At 37.5% G+C, this 13,616-nt stretch overlaps 1 protein-coding gene across 2 annotated transcripts in view; it reads left to right on the plus strand.

Annotated features, from left to right (window-relative positions):
• Nucleotides 1–13,616, plus strand: part of LOC150086806 (uncharacterized) — a 219,281-nt gene that overhangs the window by 179,144 nt on the left and 26,521 nt on the right. For both annotated transcript variants that reach the window (XM_090372766.1, XM_090372768.1), the window contains one exon: nucleotides 12,431–12,507. In XM_090372766.1, the coding sequence (XP_090228892.1) occupies nucleotides 12,431–12,507 (77 nt within the window). The remainder of the gene's footprint in view (nucleotides 1–12,430; nucleotides 12,508–13,616) is intronic.

The following is a 13,616-nucleotide window of genomic DNA, read 5'->3' on the forward strand; positions in this document are numbered from 1 at the left end:
GCGATTATTCTGAGCAAGTGGAAGAATCCCATGAGCACTGAGCATGCTAAAACCATTCAACACTTTATACACCTCAAACAGATCACCTCGCAGGTGCCTAGTCTCCAGACACTGTAATTTGCAAAACTTAAGCCTTTATTCGTAAGAGCAACCCTTTGTTCCATTCAATAATCTTGTTGCCCTTCCCTGTACTCGTTCCACCAGCTCTACATCCTTCTTAAAATGATGCCTCCAGACCTTTATACAATACTCAAGGTGTGGTGATTGCCTTATACAATGGGGATAATCACCTCATTATCCCTACTAGAAAAATTACTGTATATTATTGACAAGACACCATGAGCTACTCTTGCAGACCATCTGCACTGCTCAGAGTAACTTCATATCTGCCTGCACAATTACACCCCAAGTCCTTTTATTTTCTACCACTGTCAGTGTAGTACCACACAGTTGATACATTACTCTGGGGTTACTGCTTCCCATATGCAGTACTTTACATTTTTCAATGTTAAACTTCAGTTGCCACCTGAGAGGTGGCAACTGAAGTTTAACATTGAAAAATGTAAAGTTTAAAGGGGGTAAAGAAAATATTATTATTCATGTGGGGACAAATGATATTAAACGTACACGATCTGACGATTTGTTGGAAAAATATAGGACCATGCTGAGGAAATGTCGCGAGCTAGGCCATAATGTCTGTGTGTCTGCAATTCTGCCCAGACACGATGGGAGGGATTATATGTTAAGAGCCTTGTGAATTAACTCAAGACTTGAAGGAATCTGCAAGGCTTTAGGGGGTAAATTTCTGTCAGCATGGCCCACACTTGTAGGTAGAAGGAATTTATTTTGTAGAGACGGGATACACTTAAACAAAGGTGGTGCTTACAGAGACGTGGTGCCACCCGGAAATTGGGGATGATGAGTTCCAGTACGGCTTGTATAATGTATTTAGGAAGGATAGAGTGGATAGAAGGGGTGGTGGGGTAATGCTTCTTATCAGAAGCAGCCTGAGTGCAACGATAGCTTTCCCGGATTCAGACATTTCACGTGCTAGTATAGAGTCTGTATGGCGTGAGATAGTTGGAAACAAAGGTATAATACGAGTAGGAGTAATCTACAGACCAGGTGATTGTGACGATTATGACAAAAGCATCTACATGCAAATGGAATGGGCAAGTAAGCGTCAATGCCTTAATATGGGTGATTTCAATTTGCCTTTAATTGATTGGAGTAAATGGGAAGGAAACTCGACATGGGGAACAAAATTTTTAAATCAACTAGATGACTGTTATTTGTATCAACATGTCAGGGAAAATACTAGAGAAAAGAATATCCTAGACCTCATCATCACACATGAATCAGATGACATAACAGGGCTGACAGTAGAGGAACCAGTAGCAGGAAGTGATCATGGAGTTCTACGGTGGATGATGACGAGAGAGGTAGCAGAAGTAAAAGGCAAAGGAATGGGTTTTAATTTCAGAAAAGGAAATTACGATGCCTTAAGGTACTACATGGCCTCTATTAACTGGGTAGATATCGCACAGAGAATGAATACAATTGAACTGTGGTACGCTTTTAAAACATTAATCACAGATGCCTTGAATGTGCATATACCATTAAAAAAATTCTCCACGAGAAGGGTTCCAAGTTGGATGAATAGTGAAGTTGCCACATTACTTGAGCTGAAAAAGGTGGCATGGAAAGGTTACAGAGCAATAAAAAGTACTGAAGCCTATAACAGCTACAAGGTGATGTGTAATAGAGCCACAGAAAAGGTTCTTCAGGCAAAGGCAGTTTATGAGAAATCACTAGCAAACAGAGAAAAGAGGGGGGGGGGAATTCTTCACATATATAAACGCCAAGAAGAGCAGGACAAACCGGATCGGACCTTTACGTAAGGGAAAGGGGATAGTAATAAATACACCAGCTGCCGTTGCAGATGAACTCAACAGTTATTTTGCATCGATATTTACAAATGAAAAGCCTTTTGTGGCAATGGGAAATTGTGGGAGCGAAGTTAAAAAATATGTAATTAATGATATTGAAATTTCGCAAGATTATTTAATGAAAAAACTTTCGAGCCTACAGACCAGTAAGGCTCCTGGAGTTGATGGAATATACCCTATAATCTTAAGGGAGGCGGCAAGCGAGTGCATTGAACCATTGAGGCTAATTATGCGAGCATCACTAGACTCTGGGGAGATTCCCTTGGATTGGAAAAGTGCAAATGTATCTCCCATACATAAGGGTGGCTCTAAAAGTGAAGTTGGAAATTATCGACCTGTCAGTCTGACTTCAGTAGTAGGGAAAATCATGGAGGCAATGATCAAGGGTGGAATTCAGGATCATTTGGATCGAATTGAAATTCTCAAGGATACTCAGCATGGTTTTGTAAAGGGAAAATCATGTTTAACAAATCTGGTTTGCTATTTTGAAAGGGTCACTCACGAGCTGGATTTAGGGAATAATTTCGACATTGTTTATTTAGATTTCAGCAAAGCTTTTGACTCAGTCCCATATGAGCGGTTGCTTTATAAGCTGGAACAGGTTGGAATCACTGGGAAAATCCTTAGATGGATAGAAGGATGGCTTCAGGGCAGGAGGCAGAGGGTTGTGATAAATGGCTATTCCTCAGATTGGGTTGATGTAAGAAGTGGGGTTCCCCAAGGATCAGTATTAGGACCACTGTTGTTTTTAATTTTCATAAACGACATTGATGAAGGGATAGAGGGCGTGATGTCTAAATTTGCAGATGATGTTAAAATTGGTAAAGTAGTTAATGATCACTGTCAAGCTGAGCTTCTTCAGAGAGACCTAGATAGACTTCAGGAATGGTCAGAAAAATGGCAGCTATGCTTTAATCCAACAAAGTGTAAGGTATTACACCTGGGAAAGAGTAATCCCAAAATAACTTATTCACTTGGTGGAGTTCAACTAAACCCAGTACTAGAGGAAAGTGACTTGGGTGTTACGATACGGTCAGACATGAAATTCTCTGAGCATTGTAAACAGGTTGAAAGGAAGGCCCATGGTGTCCTATCGGATGATCTATCGAACTTTTGCAAGTAGAGATAGGGATGTGATAATCCCATTATATATAAGGCTTATTTTAGACCACACTTGGAATACTGTGTTCAAGTATGGAGACCGCACCTAAAGAAAGACATCGAGCTTCTTGAAAGGGTGCAAAGACGGGTAACTCGCCTGGTGAGATCGGCAAAAGGGCGTCCTTATGAAGAAAGACTTCGAATATGTGGGTTGCAGAGTTTGGAAACTAGACACCTTAGAGGAGATTTGATTGAGGTGTTTAAGGCTCTGAGAGGCATTAGTAAAATGAATGAGGACAAAATTTTCAAGATGATAAATGATACTAGAATTAGGGGACATAAATTCAAGTTACGGGGGGAAATGTTCAGATTGGACTGCAGGAAGTTTTATTTTAGCCAGCGAGTTATAAATTACTGGAATAAGTTGCCTTCATGGGTGGTAGAGGCCGACAGTTTGGGGAAATTCAAAGGTCATCTGGATAGTACTTTCGGGTAAGGGAAGCGCATAGGATGATAGGCTTAATTTCCTTTTTTTTTATTAATTATTATTTTTTATTTTATTTATTTTTTTTTTATCATTGTTTTTTTTTTTTTTTTTTTGGCTGGTGCAGCATAAGCCATAGGCTTTCTTGCACCATGCGGCCGTTACTAATACTAATACTAACTGAAGCCCATCTGCTCAACTTTTCCAGATCCTGTTGCAGCAGTGTAGTGATTGTCATTAACAACCCTGCCAACCTTTGTATCGTGTGCAAACTTGGACATTAAGCCTGATATACCGTCATCAATATCATTGATGAATACAGAAAACAACAATGGACTGAACACTGAACCCTGGGGTACTCCGCTAATAACATTAGTCCGCGAAGAGCAGTGTCCATTGATTACCACACTCTGTCTTCTCCCGCTCAACCATCCCTTTATTCATAGCAGCAATTTGCCTCCAATGCCACACTTCTCAAATTTGTGTAGCAGTCTTCCATGTGCAAAAGTATCAAAAGCCTTTCTAAGATCCAAATATACGATATCAAAGCATCCTGTTACTTTGTGACCACATCATAGTATCCAATCAAATTGGTCAGATGAGACTTCCCCTTAAGAAAACCATGCTGTGTCCAAGCTATAACTGAAGTCTTGTCTAGATGATCCTGCAGTGCTTCTTTAACCTGTACCTCCATTAATTTCCTTGGAACAGAAGTTAAACTAACAGGTCTGTAATTACTGTATTTCCCCATGTATAAGACGCACCTTCTTTCGAAAAATTTGGGGTCTAAAAACTGGGTGCATCTTATACAGTGGTTGTAGATTTTTTTACTTATTTATTTATTTCCCGCTTTTTCACACTTGTTGTCTTTGCACTCATTGTTTTGCACTTGTTACCGGTATATTAGGTTATGTTTTGCCACGTTCTGCCCAGAAATAGCTCAGAAAAGATTTTCGTACAGTGAATTCAAGTTAAAAGTGATCCAGTTTGCAAAAATGAATGGAAATCGTGTTGCTGAATGTAAGTTTGACTGGCTATGGGAAGAAGAAACCCTACTGAAAACGCCACAGCAGAAGAAGGCAATTAGAGGCAAGTCAGCAAAGTGGCCTGATTTAGAGAGGGAATTGAAGATATGGATTGAGGAGCAAAGGGCAATTGGAATTCCTGTGTCCACAAAGATGGTTCAGTATGAGGCAAGAAGAATTGCTGATGAAATAGAAGTTACTGATTTCAAAGGAGAACACAATTGATGCTTCAGGTTCATGAAATGGAATGGACTAAGCATGTGTACACGCACCAGACTTGCCCAAAATATGCCTGAAAGCTATGAGCAGAAGGTCCTTGAATTTCATTGTTTTGTCATTCAGTGTCTGAAGACACATAAGTTTGAGTTGCGACAGATTGCTAATATGGACAAAATCCCCTTTCAATATGATGTCCCCAAGTAACAGAACTGTTGATAAGAAGGGGTGAAAACTGTAACTGTGAAGACAAGTGGACATGAAAAGAGCCATTATACAGTTGTTCTAGCTTGTTGTGCCGACAGAACCAAGCTGCCTCCTATGCTGATTTTCAAACGAAAAACAATGCCAAAAGAAGACATTCCTTGAGGAGTGATTGTCCACGTTCATAACAAGGGTTGGGTGGATCAGGATGGGATGAAGATCTGGTTTGAGAAAGTTTGGAGCAGGAGACCAGTTGGGCTCTTACGCAAACCTGCCCTATTGGTGCCTGATCAGTTCAGGGCACACATAACAAAAAATACAAAGAAGATTGCTGCAGAGCAAAAAACAAAACTTGCTGTCATACCTGGAGGCTTGACATCCCAGCCCCAACCACTTGATGTCAGCATTAACAAACCCTTCAAAGCTGCCATGAGAGACGAATGGAACCAATGGATGAAGTCTTCTGGGGACAATTTGACACCAGCAGGAAGAGTGAAGAAACCAACTATAGGAGAAGTTTGTACCTGGGTGAAAAGATCCTGTGATAATATCAAGATTGAGATCGTTGTTAAGTCATTTAAGAAGTGTGGCATTTCAAATGCCATAGATGGAACTGAGGACGAGGCAACATATGAAGACAGTGATTCGTCATCAGACACAGATGAATACAAGCTAATGGATGGGTGTTTTGAGTGATGAGTTGTATGAATTTTATGATGAATAAAACTTGAGTTTAATAACTTTATGTAATACATTTTTTTTTTTTTTTCAAATTTCGAGCCCCAAAATTAAGGTGCGTCTTATACAAAGTGGAGGAGAACAATTTCTCCTCCACTTTGCTTTTCTCCTCCGTTTACTCCAGTTATTATAAAATCATTTAGTTCACTGTCAGATTTTAATAAACCTCTAGAATTCTCCTCCCTGAATAACTTCTCATATGTAAATGTAAATGCAAAATACTCATTCAGTTCGTCAGCTACCTGAGCAGGATCATCAACTGTTGAACCATCAATATCAAGTGGACCAATATGATTCATCCCCTTCCTTCTAGAGTTTACATAAGTAAAGAACTCTTTGCTGTTTTTCTTTGCATCCTTTACCAAAGATTTCTCGTAATCTGCCTTTGCCTGCCTAACCTCTTTTTGTGACTTGGTTACAGACCACCTTATATCTATCATAGGCTTCCGTGTCACCCGTTAATTTATATGATCTCATGCATTTTTCTTCTCTGCCACACATCTCATTAGTTCATCTAACATCCATTTATGCCTAAATCTTGAACAACATTTCTTAGTTGGTATGAAAAGCCTAGTAGCTTCCAAGATTAAATCTTTGAATGCATCCCGTTTTGAATTTGCTGTTTGCAACATCATAAGTTGGTCCCACCGTATAGAATTTAAATACTCTCTCAGACCACTGTAGTCACCTTTATGAAAGCAAAAACCCTTTCCTTTATTCCCAATGGTAATTATTTCTCTGAGTAAATCCCACTTCAGCACACTGTGATCACTGCCACCTAGTTGTTCCTTTATCTGCAGATTCTTAATGCATGAAGAATCACTACTGATAATCAGATCAAGATTATTCCTCTCTCTAGTTGCCTCCCGAACATGCTGCTATAGAAAGCAATCATCCAATAAATCCACAAAAGCGTTGCTAGTGTGTGGGTTACCAACCCACAGATTCCAGTCAATTTTTGGGAATTTGAAATCCCCATTATAAGACACTCTGATTTACTTGCCCACTCTATTTCTCTGTACAGTTGTTTATTGTACTCATCAAAGTCATTAGGCCTATAACACACTCCTACTTTCAATTTTGCTTTCCCAGTGCTTATGTCACACCAAACTGACTTGTCACTGCACTGCACTGTCCAGCCATATTGACTGGCTGGACTTCCTTGGATTTTATGTGCTTCTTAACTAATAGCATAACCCCTCCTCCCTTTCTATCCTGTCTATCTTTCCTGCACACGTTGTACTCCCCAAATTCCAGTTCTGCATTCCATATATCTGTGTGACACCATGTATCTGATATCGCAGCAATATCTGCCTTTGATGTTTTGTTACCAAGGTTTATCACCATAAAAGACTCCTGGTGCAAAGGGCATGCAAGTTGGACATTAGAAGACTGGAAGAAGGTGTGCTGGTTGGGTGAGTCATGTTATTTACTCCACACCATGGATGGTCATGTACGGATTTGGCATCAACGACATGAGGCTCTTGATCTATCATGCATGGTATCAAAAGTGCAGGCAGTTGTATGATGTGGGGTATGTTTCACTGGCAAGAACTTGGATCCCTGGTGCATGTGGAACAGTGTATCAGTGGTCTCCACTATCGTCGACTACTTGCTGACTATGTACACCCTGCTATGTTACTTTTTCCCGAATGGCAATGGTGTCTTCCAAGATGACAATGCGCTGAGCCATCGGGCACTTGTTGTGCAGGAATGGTTTAATAAACAGAGTTCTGATTTCAAGCATATCGATTGGCTTCTGAACTCCACTGATATCAATCCCATAGAGCACTTGTGTTACACTATGGAAAGGCATATCAGGCATCTAATTATATCAATCACCTTCATACCTGCATTGTTGCTGGGTGCATTACACACAGCTTGGTTGGCCCTACCTCCCGAACACTTCTGATATCTGGTTGAATCAATGCCATTTCGGATACCTGCTGTACTGAGGGCAAAAGGAGAACCTACGAAGTATTAGGTAGGTGGTCATAATTCAGTGATCACTCAGTGTATATATTTCAGTATCAAGTATTATCTCCGAGTTACGTTATATGACTTTTGTATCTCTTGTCAAGTTATATGTATTTAGTTAAAAAAGTACAATTTAATTGACAATGAAATTTAATAAGATTAATAAATTTTACTGATTAATTAATACTATACTATACTAAGCTAACAGATTTCTAATACAGCGCTGTGCGTTTTGCTATCTAGTTTTACGTTAAACCTTATGCTATCTAGTTCGGGATATATGCTGTATTGTATAACAATGGCGGAAAGTTACGAATGGTAAATCTATGGACACTAAGTATTAATTAACTTTCAAAATCGTTTTCTAAATTCAAAATAAACAAGGAGCTTGACTAGGTCTATAAACTACTTATAATTTAATATAACAATTAAGTCAATAAAACAGCTAAATATGATTAAAAACAGCGTTCACTGGAGCTGGAAAATCTTGTCCGACACGTGGATTGCATACCCTTACTGATACTAAGTAATAACCTACAAAATCTCTAAGTTCAAATTAAACTAAGTATCGTTACTAGGAATATAACGTTACTTCTATAAAATAAATTAATATGCCAATTTAAGTCAATAAAACAGCAAAAATTTAAGAAAAACTTCTCTATTAGCTGGAGCCCTAAAAACTTCACCTACACAGAGCTAATCTCGTTCCCAATTTAAAACCTTTCTCCTTTATGGGATTTTTCCATCCCATGACAGGTACTGGTAGAATTGTATGGGGTGGTTGGTTGTGTCCAGTTACTATTATTATCGTTACTGTTTGTTGAGAAACTCTTACCATATCCTATAGGTGTTCAGCATTGCAGCTTTCTGGAGTTCCATGTAAGTGTTCTCTGGGAGGTGTTTTGTTGCTAGGTTCTTATGGAGGTTCTTTGGTGTCATGTTGGTAGTTGACACGATGATTGGGATGATCATTACTTATTCCACACATCTTTGACTTCCTGTCTTAGGTGGGCACATTGATGAGGTAAGTAGACATTTTCTTCTTATCAATGAAGGTTATGTCTGGTCTGTTGTGCAGGATCATTTTGTCCATCATTATGGCATGGTCCCACTATAGTTTGTGAGTAGAGGTCTTTAGCATGGCCTGAGGCTCATACTTGTAATAGGGTAAACTTTATTTGATCAGGTGGTATTTTTGTACTAGCTTCTGATGTTATTCCATGGTCCTTAGTGATGTAGTTCCTAGTGTTGTTTGTTTGGTCTTGGATGGCAAGCATGAATCCTTTGGTCTCTGGGAAGAACCTTCTGTTAGTGAGCCAAGCGTAGGAAGCCATCTTATCTATTGTAGTCTTTTTGGAGGTCATTGTAGTGTCTGCCACGAAGTGTCTTTGCTTGTCTTTCTTCTGTCTGTGTCAGTGGATTCCATTCAAAATATAGAACAAAGAAGGTGATATATGAACAATATTCCTTGGTAGAGCAGATTTGCAATTTGTACAGAACGAACAGCTGTTTGGAAGAAAAGTACTGCTGAGAGTTAAAGAGAAAACCCAGTTTCTTAGATGCAGAGGAAGCAATATTTATAATGTGCTTATGTCAAGAGAGAGATTAGAAATCAGAGTAATCCTCAGTAGAGATATATGATCTTGCTAGAAATCGGAGTGTCATCGAAGACAAGCATAGGAGCAGAAGAATTGTTTTTGCAAGATATAAGACAGGACTGAGTTTTAGAAGGATTAAAATAAACTAAATTATCATTGTCCCACTGTTGAATTACCTTGATATCAGCATTTAAGGAATTGGTAGTGGATATTCAAGAAGTTGAAGCTGTTTAAGCAGGGCAGGTTTTTTAAAACCTGCCCTGCTTAAAAAAACCAGAAGGTGGAATGCAATGTGCTGTCATCAGCAAAGCTGTGGATAGGATTTCAGGTCAATCGAAGGTCAGTAACACCAGCATTAGTGGAGAAGTCAGAAGACAGAGAGCCGTCTATCATCACCTGTAGCAAGCGGTCAGAGAGAAAACTGGATGCCCAATTTACAAAAAGCAGTTGGTAAACCATAAGATACAAGTTGATTTAGAAAACTTTTATGCCAAACGCGATTAAAAGCATTTGAAATATCAAGAGCAACTGCTTGAGTTTCACGAAACTTTTTCACTGAATTCGTCCATAGATGGGTAACAAGTGAATATATCACCAGTGGTTCAACACTTAGAGAATGCACAATGGTGATCACTGTGGTGATGTGGTGGATTCATTGAAGATACCTATTCAATGAATGGGTATTTGAAGTGTTTTGTCCTTTAAAGGCACTGTTACTTTTGGATAATGCTCCAGGCCATGACCCCGAACTTGCTCCCACCCCTCTGCTTCAGCTGATGGATCAGCAAGTAATTGCCAACTTTAAAAAAATTTAGACGAGGAAGATGCTTGCCAAGTGCTTTGAAAAAATTTCAGGAGACAGCCATTACCTTAAAGGAATTCTGGAAGACTAGGTTTAAAGTCTTAGACTGGAAAAATCATTGTGAATTCTTAGAATGAGGTTTCTGCTCGGTGCCTCAATGCAGTCTGGAAAAACTTGTGACTTTCAGTCATGATTTTGAAGGATTTGAAACGGAAGGTGTTCTAAAGTAGAACACCTTCCGCTTCAAATCCTTCAAAATCATGGAAATTATCACTTTTGGTGAGTCCTTGGCTTTTGAGGTTGATGCAGTGGATGTGGAGGAGCTAATCGAGGACCATGGAAGGGAATTGACAACAGAGGAGCTCCAGGAATTAGAACAGATGAGCGAGCATGACAGTGGAGATGAGAAATATGAGGTGGATGACCATGTAGCAACAACTCAAGAAATTAAGGACATATTTGCTGCATGGGATATTGTGAAGAGAACAGTAAGAAAAAAACCCAGATATTGAAATCACTGAATTGATGGCCTGCAAATTTGTAAATTGGGCGTTAATTTATTTCAAGAACCTTCAGAGAAAGTGCCAAAAACAAACCACTTTGGACAGTTTTTATATCATAAGTAGCAAGAGATAGCGATCAGAAAGAACACCAGATCCTGAAGGTTGTCCTGATATCTTGATAGTAGAAGATTCTTCTTCAACTTCATCAATTCCATCACTGCACCACCATTAAATAGCTTTTCTGGTGTAAGTTAAATGAAAATTACCATTCTTGTTTTTTAATGTTTATATTTATCAATTATAATTTTAAATAACATTTTGGGGAAAGGGGAAATAGTAAAAATGTGGCACCATCAGCATTTTTTTAATCTTTTTCATTTTTTTAAAATTTGTATCATGTTTTAATGTTTATTCTGGTGTATAAGATGCACCACAATTTTATGCAACTTTTTTTTGGATAAGAGGTGCATGGTATACACTGGAAAATGGAATTGAATGGTATTCAGTATTCTATATAAAACTAATATAATTTCCATTATAAAAATCACCTTTTAAAGAGATAAATAACTTAGTTATATTGCAAAAATTTCAATTTCCAAGATGTTAGAACGAATTACCAAAAAACAGTGTTATTGGGTTCACATTACGATATTTTCATGATATGATGGTGTCTCTGGAATGGATTAATATTGTAAAGCAGGGGTTCACTGTACTTCATTAATGCTTTGCACAGCATAGGACCACAACCCTTTGACAGGTTTTGGGTTGTTGAAATGCTATCTCCCTTGGTTGTTTTTCAGACACTGTCATTTTGTAGTTCCTGATGAGATGGGATCCTAACAGGTGAAATCCTTTATTCCATCATAAATATTTCATTATATTCAGTCATTATCTTTTGGCATTTTAGTTCACAAATCCAGCAGTATGAAAGAACATAAATACATGTCATAAAAGAGGACATGGTTCTCTCACCAAGCTATGTGTACTTTCATAGGTGATTCCAAAAATCATTTCTTTCTATCTCAACGTAGCACAGTACAGGGTGTCCAGGCTAGAGGTATCCAAAAATGCACATATATACCTCAGCATCTATAAGGTGTATTAAAATAATTTTAATACACCTTATAGAAGGTTAGTAAAGTTCAATATGGGCACCTTTTGTAGCTCTACACATGTAAAAATGATACTCAAGCTCTTGCCAAGTATTTTCCAGCATCTGAGGCGTTATTAGAGCAACTGCTTCAACGATAAGCTGTTTCAAATCGTCGAAATCCCAAACTTTTCTCTGGTACACAGATTTTAATAAAGCCCCATGCTTTTTTTTTTTTTTTTTTCATAGTCATATCTATGAGAAAAAAATGGACCGATGACGCCATTTTTGTGCACTCCTAATGAGGCATTGACTTTTGTCACTGGTGTATCCCTTTCATTTTCTATCACTTGGTGAGGATTCTCTGTACCCCAAATGCAGCAAAATGTGACGAAACAAATCTTGGAGAGATTTTCTATCGACTGCAGTTTCCTTTGAGTGGTTCTCACATTATAAGCCGTTATTTTTGGATACTTCTAGCTCGGACACTATGTATTATGTGAGTAAGTTGTATTTACTGAATATTTATTCCCTTTGCTTGAACACTTTTGGAATAGTTTAATGCTATCTTCTTGTATATATCTCTAGATTTTTGTGATAAAAACGTTGGTTGAGATATATATATATATATAAATATAACCTCAACTGATGTTTTTTTGCCTTAAATAGCAAGTCTGTGAAAGATTTCATTTTACATTTGTTTATTTATTTATTATTTTTATTTTTTATTTTTTCTTTTTAAGATGAAAGAAGATAATGGCATTCCAAAAATTACCTTCAAGTTTGGTGGTGGAACAAGTACATCTGGCTCCACCAAAATGTATGTATTTTTTTTAAATTTAATATAAAATAATTTTATTGTGTAATTCCCCTTCATAATGAGAAGTTAAAACCATTCAACAATATTCACACTACAAAAAGAGCTCCTTGTTGTTTAAATAAAAGACCACATACACATGCTTTTTTTATTATGCTTTTATAACATCATATGAGGGATATTTGAAAACTTCTGGCCTACCACAAAAAATAATAAAGTAGTCCATAATTGAATCAATTTTTATTCATAGCCAAGGTGCACACTTAATGCATTATTCTTTCATCTTTTCTAGATCCTTTACATAGAACCCACTGCCTTTGTCCTTTAGCCACACCTCAAGGACATGAATAACATCATTGTTTATCTCAAATTGTTTCCATTTCAAATTTAGCAATCTGAATGGGCCATATCTGAAATATATGGTAGGTATGACAGTAATTCATCACTGAAATCAAACAAGCAGGGGGTCGCCACCCTTTATATTACCAAGTGCCCATTGGAATTTCTGAACTTCATTGCAGGTGCACACTGAAATACATAATATGCACATTGTATAACTAGGAATAATAAAGAAGAAAATTTATCTGACAATTATAATTTTATTTAATCAAAATGTCTTATGCAACAATTACTTAATATTTTTTTAATTAACTACAGGGCATATAAACATTAGTTCAACTTCAGTTTAATTATTTATAATTTCAGTAAAAGTTTCAATGAGATGGTTGAAATTGCATTTCATTTGTCTTTTTAAAGTCAGGATCATAATTTTACACTACAGTTCTCAAAAAGTCACTGATTGTCATCCAAAAGGCAAGATCTATACTTTATTTTTACAATTTGCAGTATCGAGAATGTCGATTCACATGGATAAGTTTATTCAAAATAGGACTTAATCTTCAATGCAGAATTTTCAGAAATGGGAATTGTGTGTGGCTAATTTCCAGAAATTTTTGTCTATGTAGTGATATGTTGTTCTGTAGTTTTAAAATTTCTAATTCTAACTCTTCAGCACTAGCTTCATAAATTTTATTAATATCTTTGGCAATGATACTGATGTTATGAGTATTAAATAGATTTTCATGAAAAAGTATGATGGGCTTAATGTCACA

Source organism: Mastigoproctus giganteus, chromosome 4 (genome assembly GCF_048544385.1).
Source record: "Mastigoproctus giganteus isolate SK-2022 chromosome 4, ASM4854438v1, whole genome shotgun sequence".
NCBI classification, from domain to species: domain Eukaryota; kingdom Metazoa; phylum Arthropoda; class Arachnida; order Uropygi; family Thelyphonidae; genus Mastigoproctus; species Mastigoproctus giganteus.